The sequence below is a fragment of the Cynoglossus semilaevis genome, chromosome 14, assembly GCF_000523025.1.
Source record: "Cynoglossus semilaevis isolate Cse_v1.0 chromosome 14, Cse_v1.0, whole genome shotgun sequence".
NCBI classification, from domain to species: domain Eukaryota; kingdom Metazoa; phylum Chordata; class Actinopteri; order Pleuronectiformes; family Cynoglossidae; genus Cynoglossus; species Cynoglossus semilaevis.
The window spans coordinates 15941687-15959594 of NC_024320.1; the positions used below are offsets into that span (position 1 = coordinate 15941687).

General features: G+C 39.8%; 3 protein-coding genes across 5 annotated transcripts in view; 2 read left to right on the top strand and 1 right to left on the bottom strand.

The window, feature by feature from the left end:
* Positions 1-5586, top strand: part of stradb (STE20 related adaptor beta) — a 6216-nt gene extending 630 nt beyond the window's left edge. For both annotated transcript variants that reach the window (XM_008325342.3, XM_017038975.2), the window contains exons 2-12: positions 747-813; positions 1477-1557; positions 2003-2105; positions 2189-2310; positions 2507-2615; positions 2705-2828; positions 2910-3081; positions 3166-3270; positions 3349-3605; positions 3902-3944; positions 4232-5586. In XM_008325342.3, coding sequence (XP_008323564.1) covers positions 802-813; positions 1477-1557; positions 2003-2105; positions 2189-2310; positions 2507-2615; positions 2705-2828; positions 2910-3081; positions 3166-3270; positions 3349-3605; positions 3902-3944; positions 4232-4405 — 1302 coding nt within the window. In that variant the 5' untranslated portion in view covers positions 747-801 and the 3' untranslated portion in view covers positions 4406-5586. The remainder of the gene's footprint in view (positions 1-746; positions 814-1476; positions 1558-2002; positions 2106-2188; positions 2311-2506; positions 2616-2704; positions 2829-2909; positions 3082-3165; positions 3271-3348; positions 3606-3901; positions 3945-4231) is intronic.
* A 290-nt stretch (positions 5587-5876) lies between these two features.
* Positions 5877-13081, bottom strand: trim25l (tripartite motif containing 25, like). 2 transcript variants are annotated; one of them, XM_008325344.3, is made up of 15 exons: positions 11714-13081; positions 10804-10899; positions 10324-10557; positions 10067-10226; positions 9853-9885; positions 9727-9765; positions 9517-9561; positions 9309-9356; positions 9002-9064; positions 8378-8695; positions 8158-8271; positions 8031-8063; positions 7890-7958; positions 7748-7813; positions 5877-7074 (listed from the first exon to the last, which is right to left on the bottom strand). In XM_008325344.3, the coding sequence occupies exons 1-15, from the start codon at positions 12320-12322 to the stop codon at positions 6500-6502; spliced, it is 2502 nt and encodes an 833-aa protein (XP_008323566.1). In that variant the 5' UTR covers positions 12323-13081; the 3' UTR covers positions 5877-6499. The 2 variants fall into 2 exon arrangements, with proteins under 2 accessions (XP_008323566.1, XP_008323565.1); XM_008325343.3 differs by having other exon boundaries at positions 8372-8695; positions 11714-13078.
* A 1368-nt stretch (positions 13082-14449) lies between these two features.
* On the top strand, positions 14450-17830 carry LOC103389827 (pro-opiomelanocortin). The gene is made up of 4 exons (XM_025062045.1): positions 14450-14659; positions 15854-15976; positions 16187-16711; positions 17161-17830. The coding sequence occupies exons 2-4, from the start codon at positions 15863-15865 to the stop codon at positions 17686-17688; spliced, it is 1167 nt and encodes a 388-aa protein (XP_024917813.1). The 5' UTR covers positions 14450-14659; positions 15854-15862; the 3' UTR covers positions 17689-17830.
* The last annotated feature ends 78 nt before the right edge of the window (positions 17831-17908 follow it).

A 17908-nucleotide genomic window follows, 5' to 3' on the forward strand; every position in this document is an offset into this window, starting at 1 on the left:
AAGAGGTTAACTCGGATCATTAATCATAACATAAATAATACCCAAATCAGAGGAGATATTTATTGCTATTTCTATGTAATTATTTACCTTGTTGTCTGTACTAACCGTTTTACCATAATAAAGAGATAAAATCTGAAAAATGAAAGAAAGAAAAATCAGAATTTGATAGTAGGGCTTGTCAAATTACTTTGTAATATTTTTTCCTAAACTGTTATGGTGGGGGTTTAAGGTTAACAATGAAATATATCGTTTATTATTTTAATATCTGAACTGAACTCATTAGTCTAATGCAAGAATTTGAAGACAAATATAACTAAAGAAATATATTTAAATATAACATCAATATAGCAGAGATAGTGTAAAAAAACAAAGCGATAAAAGGCACTCATTAAATAATTTAAAGTTGCCAAGAATATCTATAAATAGCCAACTAAAGCAAAATGTTCCTCCTTGTCCAGAAATACAAAAAACTAAATTGCTCTTTTGTTTGTCTTATGTCATAGACTTTGGTATGAAGCAATATTAAAAACTGGGTAAAACTCACTGTATGCTAATAGCCTCACCACCCACTAACTTTGCTTTCACTCATCATCTAATTATTTTAGATAATGATCATTTTCTGTTAGAATTATTCACATTGTCTTTACAAAAGAATACCTGACTACAGTTAAAGTTAAAAAATACACATTTTAGCCATAAAGACCTCTAACATATTTGTCAAGGATAATGTTTTTGTCCCCCTGCAGTCTGTGAGCGAATGAATGACAAGCCCTGTGATTTCAGCAGCACCAAAAGGACACCATGTCTTTCTTGGTAGGAAAACACAAACTGAAATGCATGCATTTTGCCAAACTGTGTCTGAATTGCATGTTTGTCTGACATGAAGATCAGGCTCATTATGGAATATCATGAAATATAGATTTAAATAGACATATATTTGTTATTTGGGGCAGTGGTGGCATAGTGGTTAAGGAAGTTGACTTGGGTTTAGAAGGTTGCAGGTTCGAATCAACCAGCTGCCAAGTTACCACTGAGGTGCTCTGAGCATGGCACCATCCCCACACAGTGTTCACTTTGGTGATGGGTTAAATGCAGAGGTCATATTTTGTTGTGTGCAGTGGTGTGTGTCACAATGACAAGGAGTTTCCTTTCCTTCCTTTCCTTTTCATATAACCTGCCTATCTGCCTGTTTAACCACCTTTAGCTAAACTGGCAGACAAAAATGTACCTGTCCCTTGGCCTAAAACATAGCTATCTATCTATATATATATATATATATATATATATATATATATTTAGATAGCCATCGTACACCAAGACCAGCACACCATCTTGATTCTGCCTCCCTACAGCACCTCTCATCACCTGCATGTTCCTGTATCGTCCTCCTCCTCCTTCTGTGCTTCGTGTTTCCTCCACCCTTTGTCCTGCAGGGGCATATCTCACCAATGCTCCTCCCTCCCCTCCCTTTACCAGGACTGTTCCTGTATCTCCCACGCTCAAGTCCAGCCCATGGACATTGAGGAACACTATGAAGACACCAGCCACCACTTTCTGGTCAGTAAATACCAATTCTTAGTTAGTAAACACAAAACAGTTCCTGGTCATTCTCCCCCCAACCCCGATGCTTTCCGTATGCAGAGAGTGGTCACACTGATGCTCTTGCATCATCCTGTCCTTTTTCATGAACCATTGACCATTATTACAATGGAAGTGACCGACAATCCTTAAAATCTTTTAAGGTCCAAGTTTGGATGAGTGACTTCATCTAAATCTTGCCTGCAACTCTATGGTACCATATAGTTTGGAATTTTATCTTGCTGTACTTTTTATTCACTGAAGCCTTAAATGTAATCTACCATAAAACTACAGTAAAGAGCCACAGGAGGTCAAAAAGAACAGTTCACATATTTTAAATAATAATTCCAAACACAATTTTTAAAATGCACTTCAATATTAATAATTATAATAACATTTTGTGTCCCTGTTTTTGTCCACTTAGAGTTTTGACAGTTCTCAATCCACTCTCCATGGCACAGGGGGTGCAGATGACCTGGCTGCTCTGACGGCTGAGTCAACTCACTACCAGCTTCTTTCTGAACTGGGTGAGGAACAACAGAGCCCTCAGACAAACAGTCAGGATCTTTACCATGAACAGGTGTCAGAATCATCATCATGTGTGTTCCAGGGAGAGGCTTCAACAACCTGAGTCTGGTCAGTATGGCCCGCCACCGACCCACAGGTCAGCTGGTTGCCATCAAGCAGACCAACCTGGATGAGTGCACTGAGGAGGAGCTGCTGCAACTCATGGTTAGAACCTTGTGTCATCAACTTGACCTGTTTCGCTTTGGTGTCAGGTTTATGTTTTAGCCAAAACATGTGATTCGTCGGTTGAAATCCACTTACCCACCACAAACCACAATGTCTAGAACCAGATCAGATGTAGTCTTTTATTTATGAGCTAATGCCACTTTTCTCATTTTGTCCTTTGTCTTTGTGTCTCCAGAACGAGGTTCTACTCTCCAGGTTTTTCCGCCACCCTAACCTTTTAACCTCTCGCCTGGTCTTCAGCTCCTGCTGCCAGCTGTGGGTCCTGACGCCGCTCATGTCCTACGGTCTGCAGTTGCAGGACACACAGTCTTTGACATTCTTTTATGATGAATAAATTGAGGTGATTTGATTTGATTGTACTTGTGGCTACCAGGCTCTGCTGACATGTTACTGAGGACCTACTTTCGTGATGGAATGAGTGAATCCTTGATTGCTTACTTGCTGTACGGTGTGCTGAAAGCACTGGAATATCTGCATCGTATGGGCTACGTTCACCGGTTAGTGTCAATCAAAGGTCACATCGCCATCTCAAAAACAATAAACCTATTTCAATAATCATCATATTTTTGTTTTGGCAGAGGGGTGAAGGCCAGCCATATTCTGCTGTCAGGAGAGGGGCGTGTCTACCTCTCAGGGCTCCACAGTGTTTATAGCATGATGCGTGAGGGGAAGAGGATGAGGGTGGTGTTTGACATGCCCCACCACAGCCCCGCCCTGCTGCCCTGGCTCAGCCCTGAACTACTGCGACAGGTCAGGACTCACACTCACACAATGTGGCCAAAACCTCCAAAAACTCTAACACACAAAATATTGACTGTCCTTCTTCGTCCACAGGATCTTCATGGATACGGTGTAAAGTCAGACATCTACAGTTTAGGTATTGTAGCATGTGAACTGGTCAGTGGAAGAGTTCCTTTCCAGGACATGCTTCCTACTCAGGTAATTTAAAGACATCTGAACAGTAGGATTCAGAGGACATTAGTCTGATTCCACTCTAACCTGCCTGTTCCTGCTCAGATGCTGCTACAGAAACTGCGAGGTTCTCACTGCTGCCTGCTGGACGTCGCTCCGTTTCCTCTGAGTGAGCTGGGTGGCCTGAAGATCTCTCGCTCCGGAGTGGATTCAGGCATCGGGGAGAGTGTGGCCACAGGGAGTCTGACCCACAGCGCCACAGCTCCACCCACTGACCGACCTCAGAGCCCAGGACCCAAAAACCACTCGGCGACATTACACAACCTGGTGCAGCAGTGTTTGCAGCAGCAGCCAGAGCAAAGGTCAGGACATGGGTCAGGTCAGGGTCAGAGAAAAGGCCAGAAAGACCAACTATGAAAACAGAAAGGAAGCAGTTACTGTCATAGTTGAGTTCCCATTACTATCATCCTTAATTGAATACTTACACTGGACTACCACCAGGTGGAGATTATCCTAATTTCAGATACAGTATGTACATATTACTGATTTACCTATTACAGTCATTCTTCAGTTGTATTAACCTAAGGTCAGTATTTAAAAAAAAACATCCAACATAATCCATCAAATTAAAACAAAACTTTGTGTTTTCTCCTCACAGACCTTCAGCATCTGCATTGTTGAGCCACGCCTTCTTCAAACAGGTGGGTGTGTTTATCATCATCTCCAGCTGTTTGTTGTTTTACATGCAGTTTTACATACATCAATAAAAGTGAAGATAAAATAAATACAAATAAGATTAAAATATAGAGATAAATAAAAATGAACTTTTCTGTATAGTGAACACAAACAGAGCTTTTATACCATTAGAACATCTCAATTGAAATATATACAGTATACGTTTATATATATATAGTTTTATATATATATATATATATATATATATATATATATACACTACATACATACTGTGCTATGTTTGTGTTGCCAGGTGAAGAGACACACCTTTGACTCCTTCCTCAGCCTCATGTACCCAGCTGTGCTCCTCACAAGCCCTGCCCACTACGACTCTGAGCCCCCTGTGGCTTGTGCCCCTGCTGCGTCCTGCCATGCCCCGACATCGACTGTAGGAGGTGCTCCTGAGGCAGTATGGGATTTCTCCTAACAGGAGGACACTACTATAGACAATTCTAACGAAGCAATCAAGCCACATTCTACTGTGCTACTTTATTTTTTTGTTTTGACATTTTTTATTCTTTATAAACCAAACTCTCTGAGCCTTTTTTATGTTTATATTTTTTTAAACTTGTGACATAATGTGGTTGTTTCTGTAAGAAGACTGTGAAAGTCCTGGATCAAAGAAGCTGCTCTGAGAACCGAAATACAACAGCTATCCAAATAATGATTCTTACAATAAGGCAAAGGGATTTAAAGGGAACGTTCACTTGTCATTGGTTTTTCCCCATATGGCAACATAAAACTCTGTGTGGTAAAAGCCTCTGGGAATCAGAGGAGTTTTAATGATGGTTTATTTATCAACTGACTGTGAAGAATGAAAACTGTGCTTCATACAAACATCAGCACTGAAGGTCACGACCTTCTGCTCATAGTCCTAATCAACAGCGTCTCATTTTTCTCTTCTCTGATCTTTAATGTTTAAATATGTAATCTCTCCTAAAAACGAAAGCTTATATAAAGGAAAAAAGATATGTATATATATACATATATATATGTATATATATATATATATACATATATATATATATATATTAAGCGGGGACAATGTCATAACATTTTTGACTTATATTGAATTTAATCTCAAAATGCTGAATTGATAAATCAAGTGAATTGACTGTAATTCCCATAATTTCAAATTTAAAGACTAACATCTAGATTAAGATTTTAGTCTTTTGATGCAGACTTGATGCAGATATTTGTTTTCTCTCTCATTTGCACTTTTATATTCTATTAATCCTAATTATATCTTAAAAGTATCTTTTTTTTTTTTTACATATTTTGCATTTTGGATAACACATGCTTTAATGACATTTGTCTTCGGACATGTGAATATAAGAACTCAAACCTTCAAAGAGGACGTAAACGTGATGTAACCTTAAGTCTGATCATGTGACCCAGTGTCAGAGAGGACTGATTCTGCTTTTGGGGAAAAGTAAAAACTGCAGTGTGTGAAAAATGTAAAACAAAAATGTGTTCAAAGTATAAAAGAGTAAATCAGTGTATTGTAAAAACAGATGCCTGACGTTAACATAAACTTTACTGTGTTTTTACCTCATTATATTTTTAAGTTTTGAGCCACGAGGAACAGAGGATCAGAGAAATTCATGTGTTTTTTTTATTTGATTTGAATATTTAGTACTGTGTTAAAGTGAAACCTTGCACAGCCTCATATACTGTATTATCATATTCTCCTGTTTGTCTAGAGTCTCTAAATAAACATGGTATTTACAAACTCTTACCATCTTATCTCACAAAGTTGTTAATAATTTATTTCTGGTTCTGTTAATATTTTTGCACTGTTGTACCAGTAAATAGTTCATTGTTTCTACATTTGCACTTGACTTTGGAGAGAGTTTGAAATGTTGTAGAAAGAAGAAAATGAGAATTTCCAGGTGGAACAAAAAGAGTGGGTCATACTGGTGATAATTTCTTGTTACTTAACAGATGTTGGGTTTTTTTTACCAACCTTATAATGACAAGATGAAGCAGCTATCCTCCAATGCCTGAATTTTAAAGCAGTCACAATGTGGAACTTCTAAATGATGCTTTTCAAAATCTTATTAGGTTTCAGCTCAAACAGTAAAGTTTGTCTGGCCCAGTGTTGTGGTTCATTCTTACATCATTTGGCTGACATGGACATCAAACTTTGAATTCATATTTTATCTATTTTCAATTGTTTGTGTTACCCTCAATAACCACTAGGGGTCACTTGGCTTAATGTTGGTGGCTATAAAAGACTAGAGACTACTATTTTAAATGTCATAGCCCAAATTGCTTAGGTTGATTGTAATTTTTGTTGTGCCCTGTTGGCTGTGCTTTGGCCCTGACTGTGATAACTGTTAAGCTTTAGCTATTAAAAATGTAATGGCTAGCATCATAACGTAAACTGTCTCGCCATCCTTGGACTAAATTAGTATATTTCATTGTCATATTTTTCTCTGTGTGATAAAATCAGAAGATTGTTTTCATCGTTTCTGATTAAGGGGTCCTCTTCCAAAACTCAGATTAGATGATGTAGATCCTACATCGGACAGATCTTGATGCTGTCTGAGCTGGACGTGAATTGTCCCAGAGCGAAATCGAGGCCCACTCCCACTCCACTGCCAACACCGAAAGCAGCATACACTGGCTGTGTGAAGTTAGCACGGAAGGTGTGAAGGTGCGTCATGTTCTCAGCTACGCTGTAGAACGCCAGTGTTCCTGCATTCAGGTCCAGGTAGACACCCAGCCGGGGGGAATATGTGACTGGGATGTCCTTCTTCTGGTTATCGTGCATGGCGGAGCAGCAAGTGTCGGACAGCTCCAGGGTCCAGGACTGGCAGTTGTATCCAAGTCCTGATCTGGCATCTGACCCTTTCCTGCACAGCGCACCATAAGCCAGACCCATTGAGGAGCCCCGCCCCCTCCACTCCACCTCCCAGTAGCAGCGCTGGGCACTGAGTGGATTCTGGCACATTACCTGCATCCAGCCATCAAATCGCTGTGGGGTATCTGGATATAGCTGCACTGCCCCCTGCAAGGTTGCCTTGGTGTTGCCCTCAGAAAGAATCAGTCGTCTGTGGGCAGTGTTTGGGTCCAGGGTCAAGATCACAGAGTCTGGAAACAGAGTTCCCTGATTAGTTTGCGACTGCATGACAGTAAAGATGACAGGAAAAAACACTTTTGCACCTTTAAATCTTCATTAAAACAAGTGTACTTACAGATCTGGTCCCACAGTTTTAGTAACTATAGTAGTCACTTTCACCGTTGAACACCCTTTACCTTAGATGAATTTGAAGGATCTACATGCTAACTAACCCTGCCAGTTAATTCACCAGGTCATTCAATTAGGTTTAAGCTGACTAGCTTTGACCAGATAGCATTTACTAGAACACCGAATTATTATAAAATGACTACTTTTCTCAGAAGATAAAAGATCAACTTCAAGTTCAAAATATTTTCTGAGAAAACTCAAATCAAGCTAGCTCACCTACTTGGCTTGGGTCACATGGAATTTTACAGATATTTTGCTGATGCTAGCTAGGAATGGTCCATTAAATCTAGATCATTCTACCAAAACATGTTAAGCTATTACTTCAACATCTTCTTGAGTTAGCTAACTACAACAGCTAACATGGTCTATTCTATTCTGGGCATTGGTGTTTCTGGCTGGTTCAAGTCAGTTTGCTTTGTGAGCTCGTTAGCTATACCAGAAACCCTTTGTTTTTTGCTCAAAGATTGCAGTTATCGGTCTTTAGTGGTGTAATTTTATTGATGTTAATATACTCACACTGCAGGAACTCCTCTCTGGTTCTCGGCTCGGGGGCCTGGATGCTATTGATGTTGATTTCTCTCACTGAAAGATAATAAAATTCCAGTTAGTAAATTAAACTAAATTTGTATGATAAAAAAATAAATGTGCTGCAACTCACAGGCAGGAAATGCAGGAGTTTGATTATTGATGTCAGGGCTTGGTGAGTCCAAGAAAAGCCCAGGGTTTACTGTCCAGAAGAGAATTGTTTGACACATGTTCAACATTAACAGGGTGTTACTTTAAATATCTGTTATTGTACCTTCAGTTTGTGCCTCAGGTAGAGTTTCCAACCCTACAGGACAGAAATAAAGCAGTTCAACATCAGAAAACTCAGAAGAATCATTTCTTTAAAAAGAAAAAAGAAAAAAGCCAAAGAGTTGACTTACATGGGTTTCCTCCTACTGGCGCTTCATTCAAGGATGTGCCAATGGGAGTGGCCGCAGTGGCTCCTCTTCGAGCTGATCGGAAAATGCTGCTGATGGACGCCATCCGACTGAAACCTGACACCAGAAGAATTTGGTTAGAACATTACAGCTGCAGTGTCCAGGTTCTGCCATGTGGTGGCAAAAGAACGTTCAGTAACCACAGGTTGGAATCTACCTCCACCTGATGCTGGAGCTGGCTGTGGAGTCTGTGATGGAGAAGAGTTGATCTGGTTCTGACTGGATCTGCTCCACAAAGACCGAGACTCTCTTCTGCTTGGAGTAGGACTAGGTTGGTTCTGATTCTCGTTGGGGTTTGGAATCTGGTTCTGACTGGCCCTGCTCCACAGTGAACGAGACTCTCTACGACTGGGAGTGGGACTAGGCTCCTGACTCTGATTCTGGTTTTGAACCTGGATCTGGTTCTGGCTGGACCTATTCCACAGAGACTGGGACTCCTCGCGGCTAGGAGTAGGACTGGATCTGAAGTTCACGTCTCTCCCTGAACACACGCAGCTAAGAGTTAGCCATTGTTAGAGCTAAACTGTTATTAGGTATAACCTTCAAATGACAAAACAAAATTGATAAGACTGTTAAATTCACTGTTGAATTTAGCACAAAAAAAGCAACAAAAAAAAGCAAAACCAATGTAAAATTATATAACAATAACATATCTAGCATTTACAACTAAACAACTTTACTGAAGCTGAATAAATGTTTAAATAACATGTTTTTCAAGAAAAAAAAAACTGTATTAAGGGAAGAAAGAAATCAAATTAAATGTTAAATTTGTGATGTCTTTTTATACCAGAGGGGGCAGCAGAGTCTCTGTGCGTTACTCCACGTCTGGGAGAATCATTGTTTCCTCGATCTGTGTCCAACAAAAGGAAGAAAAGAAAGATTTAAAGAAATATAATTTAACTTTATCCACTTATTTCTTCTTCAGCCATAAAAAATAATAAACCAGAAAAAACATACATATATAGATTTATAAACATTAAATATAATACATACTTTGCAGAAAGTATAGGTACAATTCACTGAGAACAAACAATAATGTGTAAAATCTTTTATACAGAACATATTTCCATGTGGATGTTAAGTTGACCTCTGACCTCTAGGTGTCTCTCTGCTTCTCACGTCCAGACTTTTGACACCTGCAGCTGCATAAGAGCAAAGATTTGATATAGAAACAAAAGACAAAATTGATAAAATGCTCAAAGCACTACAACAAACCCATTTTTACACTGTAGAAAATTCATAATGATTATTTTATTGCTTATTTAATGAATTCAGACATGGATTTATAAATGTTTTACTCACAGACTGTTCGAGGGCTCGAGCTGCGAGACCCCAGACCTGAAAACACTGCAGCAAAAAGACATTTACAGATAATTACAGAGAGCCGCTTCTGCCAGAAGGGGGCAGCCATGTGTAAGAACTTTTGACGATGAAAATAAATCGATCTATGAGAATTTTTTTTTAAAATAATATTTCAGAATATCAAGGTTGTCAATTGTTTTCAACTCTTACATTTACTGATTCCTGTTTTGGTTCCTGATCCACGATTGGCTGTAAGAGGAGAAGAAAATACTTAATACAAATATATATATATAATAAAAAAGAAAATTTAAAAAGATAAAAGAAACAGAAACTCACTGTTCATCAGAGTGAAGAGAGTTGTGTTGTGGACTGTAAGAAAAATTGAAAAAAAAAGAAAGAAGATATTGTCAGTCAGATTGGAGAAAAAACAACAACACTATATCAAACCAGACTGTAGACTAGAATACTGTTCAGAATAACTTCTAGAGTCCTGACTATGGTTCAGATCAGACTCCAGACTAAGGTCCCAAGTCCAGACTGTGGCCATCACCTTGTTTGGTGATCTTGTCCAGCTCCAGGTTACATAGATCCTCCACTCTCTCCCTCAGGTCCAGGACAGACTCTCGCACAGGTTCAAATGAAGCTTCTTGATTCACAACCACAGGGGGGAGCTCTCCAGACTCCAAAGGAGAACACATGGACTCGTACGCCTGAGGAACACAAATACAACCATCTCCTGTATCGTCATCACGTCAATCATTCATATGGTCATGAGAACCGTACATACAGTCTTCAGTTCAGGCTGACCTGCAGGTAGTAGATGTGGTCTTCACAGCGGACCAGATCCTTCATCTCCACCTCCCTCTTCTTCAGCTCCCTGATCTCGGCCTCCAGACTCTCAGTCACCTCTTGAGCCTGAGCCATTTTCTCCTCGCCAACCTTTTCCAGAACCTGCTCTAAAAGCTCCTGTAGACGCTTGACAGAGTGCTGCAGCTCTGTTAGTGCCCCCTCCAGGTCGTCATGGACCTGGTCTGTGGAACGCTATGGTGAAAGAGACACACACACACCCACACACACACAGACAGTGAAGCCAAACCTAACTATTTGGACTCAATTAAAATCATGTAAAAATCAGTAAAACTGTGAAATTGTGTGCGTATTACATTTAGAATTCATTAAATTTTTGAACCGTGTGAGAGTGAAACGTGAAATGGATTTACTGTGAGTGTGGACACATTGATTATATTAGTTATTCATGGTTTAACTGCTGATCATTAGGTCACCAACCATCATCCAATCCATCATCTTCTTCATTTCCTTCAGCTCCTGCTCTCGGTCTTTTAGTCTCTGCTGATTCTTCATCTGCAGCTCAGACACTACTTTCTACACACACAAAAATAAACACACACACGTCATGCAGGGTGGGGTTTAATGCTGATGAAGGCAGGAATGTTGACAGACATGTCGTTTCTCCAGCTTCCTCCACGTCAGTGCCTTTGAAACAGGGCTGCTTCTACAGAACACGGGGCCCTAGGCCAGAGTAGACCATCGGGCCTGAAAAGAAGGCCAATACTGAGGAGAAGACTTAAACTGACTGCTTTTGGCTTTGGTTCAGACTTTCTGGACCAACTGCAGCTCATCTTTCTAAACTATGAGGTTATTCTGTGCTCCGTCCTCATTGTGTTACAGGTGTTGTTTAGCTTCAGGCTAATCTTTTAGTATTTCTGTTGACAATATTGATACTGTAAACTACTGTAAGACTTCTTCATGAATGGCCATTTGAATTCTTTTTTAGTGACATCTAATTATCACGTCTTCATTGATTATATATTTACATTTTTATGCCTTAAGCAAACCTGTAGACTTTAGATGATTTATTAAAACCTTTTCAGGTATATCTGTTTAGGTGAGACTAACTTTTTGACTTTGAGTCCATCAGCAGCTGAACATTTAGCTAAGTCCTTAACTTTGTTTTAATCCAAATTCATTACTGCTGTGTGTAGCTTAGTTTTGTCTGCTTTGTTTTAAACTTCTGTTCACTCAACCTTTCTAGACCATCAGTCATCTGTTGTTGTATGATTTTACTTCTACTTCAACTGTTTCTATCTTGTTATAATATAACTGAACTAAACACCTGTTCGTTTGAACTCAAGGTTACTGTATTCAGTTGAACTGTAGCCATCATGGCTGGTCTCACCTGCTTCTCCATCCGCTCTGCCTTAGTGGACACACACTCGTGGCCTTTGTGCAGGTTACTGGTGCAGAGCCAGCAGATGAACATCTTGCATTGGCGACAGAAGAACTCCTGCAGATACTTGTGTTGGGTGCAGATTTTCTCAGCCAAGTTCCAAGTAGGTGCAATCAGCTCATGTTGCTTCAGCGACTTCTTGGTCTGGTGTGGTTTAAGGTGGGTTTCACAGTAGGAGCTCATGCAGACCAGGCAGCTCTTCACCGCCACTCGCTGCTCTCCTTTACACAGGTCACAGGGAACCTGTGAGGAGTTCAGCTTCCCTCTGGACTTGGAAGACATGGTAGACATGGTAGATCCTCGACGAGTCTGTTCGGATTTCCGGAGCTGCTCCACAGCTTCTGCCAGCATGGTGTTTCTAGACAAGTTGGGTTTAGGGCAGAAGGTCTGGCGGCACTGGGGGCAGCTGTAGATGCCTTTGGGGTCGTCTTTGCTCCAGTAGTCCTTGATGCAGCCCATGCAGTAGCTGTGACCGCAGGGGATGGTGACAGGGTCGTTGGGGAGGTCAAGGCACACGGGGCAGTTGAACTGCTCCTCTGTCCAGAGTTTTCCACTCATGGTCTCGGGGTAAAAAAAACTTGAGAGACGTTTGTTAGAACCGCAGAGAGAGAAGCTCTGAGGCTACAGCTAAAATCCCAGGTGAGAAAAGGAAGAAGTAAATGTGGGCGGAGTCACAGCCACCAGGCAGGTCAAGCTAGAAGAACAAGTGCTAGATTCAATGAAGGTGTGAAGAGAAAGGATCAGAGATTGGAGGAGGTGGAGTCACATGATGATGACAGAGGTTCAATCAGTGTCAGCTGACAACGGATCAGAGAGAAACCTGCAGAGCTTCTTTCTTCTCTTTCTTCCACAGATGTTTGGAAGAAGAGACTTGGCCAAAGCTTGTTTGAATTGATGGTTAAACATTTATTTTCACAGACTGTTGCCTTATTTCATTTTTACTCACGTCTAGGCTATGTGTTATTCGTACAGTTTATACACTTTATTATACAATTGATTGCAATTTTTTGATCACTGTATTTTCTCCAGGTGGATTTTTAAAAACTATTTGTGATATTTGTGCTCAGCGTTTTAGATTTATATATGGCTTAAAGTTTAGCTTATTTTTTCTCCTTTTTTAATAATATTTGACCACGTGTAATATTTCACCTTAATCCTAATTTCTTTCTTAATTTGTGTCTAACATACTGCTATATCTTAGCACCTACCAAATAATTTATTAAATAATTTTAATAATTTAGCTACAATGTAAGGAATTAGATCTAATCTATTCACCATTTTCTTTCAAATGAGCACATTTACTTTGTTTTGTTTTTTTGAAAAGAAAAAATCTGATTTTTTTTCCTGGTCCATCACGAGTCTCCTTTTCTGGGAGAACCAGAAACCTTACATTCTCAGTGTCTGAGTCTTTAGGGTCATCAGGAAACACTGAGAAAACCCTCATTACACTGATAGATCTGTCATAATGTTTACAGAGACGCAGTTGTTTCTCACAGATGAGTCGGACAGCGGTGACTTATGTGATGTCAGAGTAAAAAGCTTTCATTTGTCATTAACTTTTGACTTTTGCTACATTACCATTACCTGCTGTTCCCTAAATATCCATTGAGTGTATGTGTGTGTGTAATGGATGTTCAAGGCCATCACTTTGCTCTAATGGCTTTTTATTTACCTGTCTGTGAGCAGAGACTCCTCAGTCTGCTCCATTAGAAAATAAAAAAAGCTCTTCAGATGTTCGTGACGTTCCTGACTTGTGAGTGACACGAACCGCCAACTCTATTTTATCATCTTCATCCTCTCTTCATCATCCCTCCTGTTGAAGCCATATTTCCTATGAAATGAAGAGAAAAAGATGATGAATAAAGCCATAAAGACACTTGGCAAGAAGTGCTCAGTGAATTTCTATAACGAGTGTCTTCACTCAGTATACAGTATATTTTTATTTAAAAAAACATTCTAAAATTCACAAAAACAAATCTTTAAGAAGAAAGAACCTACAATATGGTAGGGAATTAAGACACTAACCAGAAACCCTTTCTGATTTCTGAAACATATACGCCCAAGAATCAATACAGTGATTCTGATAAGGTCTAAGAAAATACTCTCAATGGACTTAAACAAAATGGGAGAAAAAATCTTCCAGTAGACAGAGAATCTGGAATGACACAAGGTTTGAATGAGATGATGAATGCTAACACAAAGCCAACAGAGGCTACTGTAAAATAGCATCACATTAGCCATTGAATGAGCTGGAATGTGTAGAATAAACAACAAAGGATTGTGGTCAGATAAAGAAGAAGTTCTAAAGAGTGACGAAGACAGAGGTCTGACTGGAGGACATCTGCTGTTGGAGGAATCTACAGTAGCTGTGGTCTAAGTGACGCTGGAGACATAAAGAGCAGCAACAGGTATGCATGTGTGTGTGACGTTTCTCTGCCTGATGACGACATGACACTCCGGTGTTAATCTTTTGACATTTTAGATCCTAAAAAAACACCTGGAAAAATATGGAGCTGAAGCTTCAGGTCCGGATCAGGTTTACAAGTTTGATGATGATGACAATTGTGGAAATGTGACAAAAGTCAAAAGAACAGACAATATTAAATACAGAAATTATTTTTATCTAATACTTCAAACAAATAATTAATAATTAAATATTTTTTATTAAGAAAAGTTGTGGTTTGTATCTGTTTAATTGAAGAAATGTTGGACGTTGGTGATGACGCTGTTCTCTAGTCGGTGTGTGTACGCGTGTGCGTATGTGGCTCTGTGTGTCCTTGGCCGACAGAATATAAAATGGGACAATACTTCACAGCCACAGCAGAAGAGGAAACAACAAATTCTACATCAGAATTTTAGACCAAAAGAAGAAAACAGAACAACAAGGAAGACGTGGTGAGAACTCAGATTATACTTTTTATATTCAAACTATTTGTTTGTATTAATTTAAATTAACTTTTGTAATAGCATTTTAAATTTAGAAAATGTAATTTAGAAAATGTATTTTACTTAATCTAAAAAAAAAACCTAAAAAATAATTCAACATAAATTTCTTTAAAACATCAGTAAAAATAAAATAGAAAGATTTTATTTTTGATTGAAAAGAAATGTTTAACTGGTTCTCTAAAATAATTGTTACAAGATGTTTAACATTTCAAACCTTTAGTACTGAACTGCATTTATAACTGCATATTCAAGTTTTAAATTCATGTTTTCATTTATTTATCTAAATAGATAAACAATATATTATAGATATATTTGAATGGTGGCGCTTTGGCCCAGAGACAATGTCTCTGTCATCAGTGTGGAACCCCAGGGTTCACCTCCTGGGAAAGTTCGAATCCCGGTTAGGGCGGTTGGTACCTTCCAGTGGACTCACCACCCGCAGGAAGGTTTAGGGGGGGTTGGTACGGTGCAATGTGATCTGGGTGGAGACTGCTGCCCCCGCGACCCGGTAACGGATAAGTGGATGAAAATGGATGGATGGATGGATATATTTGAATGTAAAACATGTAAATTCATTAGAAAAAACGTAAAGCTTTTCTATTAAAACCAGAAGACTGCTGATTGTCTGCATGTTCCCACTGTGTGTGCATGGGTTTTCTTTAGGAACTTGGATTTACTCCATAAAAACATTATTAGGTGAATTATTCCTAATTAAATTGACCATAGACAGAGTGTGTGAAAAAAAGTGTGTGTGAATTTGAAGTCACTCTTTTTTCAGTATTTTTTATCAATACTTAAAAAAACTATTAACAGGGTTAGGGTTAGGGTTTGTTTAAGAACACATGTGGAATATTTTTTAGTTTTATGACTAATGATGACAAATTAGCTTACCTAAAAAAACACAAATTAAAAATTGACATTTCAAATTAGTGGGAATTTTATGGAGGAGCTGATGATGTCACACTGAGGTTTTACTTATGAATTAAATGATGTTTTTTTGATAAACCAATTTCATTCATTTTTACTTTCTACTTCTCATCAGGAATATTTTATGATAGCAATGAATATGACTGATGAATGTACAACAATCAGATTATATTTGTCATTCTATGTGTGTGTGTGTGTTCTGGTGTCTAAATACAGGACAGGAAAATGGGTCCTCTGTGGCTATTGGTGGCTGTGGGGGTTATGGGCGTGGCCGGAGGAGCTGCCAGTCAGTGCTGGGATCCCAGTTGTTTACAGGTCGACTCCAAGAGCAGTGCCATGGTAACATATGCAAACACGCACACACACACACACACACTGTAACAACATCAATGTTCTTTCTGGTAATTATTAGTAGTTCCTTATAAACAAAACAAAGTTAATCACAAGTTAGAGGAAAAAAATTACTCCAGTGTTTTGAGGTTCATAAAAACTTGACTTTTGTATTGTTAGTATTCTTAGTTCTTGTGTGTCACCTAAACACTCCTGTAGGGCTGTCTCCACCTCTGTCTCACCGACCTCCATGCTGAAACTCCTGTCCTTCCTGGTGACGCCCACCTCCAACCACCCACTCTGTCAGACTCCACCTCTTCCTCCGCTTCCCAGACCAAGCGCTCCTACTCCATGGAGCACTTTCGCTGGGGGAAACCTGTTGGCCGGAAGCGCCGCCCCATCAAAGTCTACACAGCAAATGGTGGGGAGAACGAGTCAGCTGATGTTTTCCCAGAAGAGATGAGAAGACGGGAATTAGCCAATGAGCTGCTTGTGGCAGAGGAGGAGGCAGACAAGGAGATGAAAGCAGCAGGGGAGGAGGATGACGAGCATCTCTCAGATGAAGTCCAAGACCAAAAGGATGCCACTTACAAGATGAGACACTTCCGGTGGGGCGGGTTGCCTTCCAACAAACGCTACGGAGGCTTCATGAAGAGCTGGGATGAACATGGACATCAGAGGCCACTACTTACACTCCTCAAGAACATCATCAACAAGGAAGGACAGCAGCAGAAGCGGAGTGGCTGAGCTTAGCCTTTTAAGAGATCTGACTGGTCAGAGAGGGCAGCGGAACTGTTTCCTGAAACTGAATGGGAGACAAAGTTTTGATATTAAATGATTTATGTAAATAAATGTAAAGGAATAAAAATCAATAAACATTTACAAGCAATTTAGGAGACTTCTTTGACTGTTTCACAACAAGCAAACAATGTCATCAACAATAATAAAAAAACAGTCTCACCTCTGTTCTTGATCTCCTTTAAAAGGCTGATGTTCCAGCTGCAGTACCAAATTAGCCAGCAGGGGCTAATCAATGTTCTTTCTGGTAATTATTAGTAGTTCCTTATAAACAAAACAAAGTTAATCACAAGTTAGAGGAAAAAAATTACTCCAGTGTTTTGAGGTTCATAAAAACTTGACTTTTGTATTGTTAGTATTCTTAGTTCTTGTGTGTCACCTAAACACTCCTGTAGGGCTGTCTCCACCTCTGTCTCACCGACCTCCATGCTGAAACTCCTGTCCTTCCTGGTGACGCCCACCTCCAACCACCCACTCTGTCAGACTCCACCTCTTCCTCCGCTTCCCAGACCAAGCGCTCCTACTCCATGGAGCACTTTCGCTGGGGGAAACCTGTTGGCCGGAAGCGCCGCCCCATCAAAGTCTACACAGCAAATGGTGGGGAGAACGAGTCAGCTGATGTTTTCCCAGAAGAGATGAGAAGACGGGAATTAGCCAATGAGCTGCTTGTGGCAGAGGAGGAGGCAGACAAGGAGATGAAAGCAGCAGGGGAGGAGGATGACGAGCATCTCTCAGATGAAGTCCAAGACCAAAAGGATGCCACTTACAAGATGAGACACTTCCGGTGGGGCGGGTTGCCTTCCAACAAACGCTACGGAGGCTTCATGAAGAGCTGGGATGAACATGGACATCAGAGGCCACTACTTACACTCCTCAAGAACATCATCAACAAGGAAGGACAGCAGCAGAAGCGGAGTGGCTGAGCTTAGCCTTTTAAGAGATCTGACTGGTCAGAGAGGGCAGCGGAACTGTTTCCTGAAACTGAATGGGAGACAAAGTTTTGATATTAAATGATTTATGTAAATAAATGTAAAGGAATAAAAATCAATAAACATTTACAAGCAATTTAGGAGACTTCTTTGACTGTTTCACAACAAGCAAACAATGTCATCAACAATAATAAAAAAACAGTCTCACCTCTGT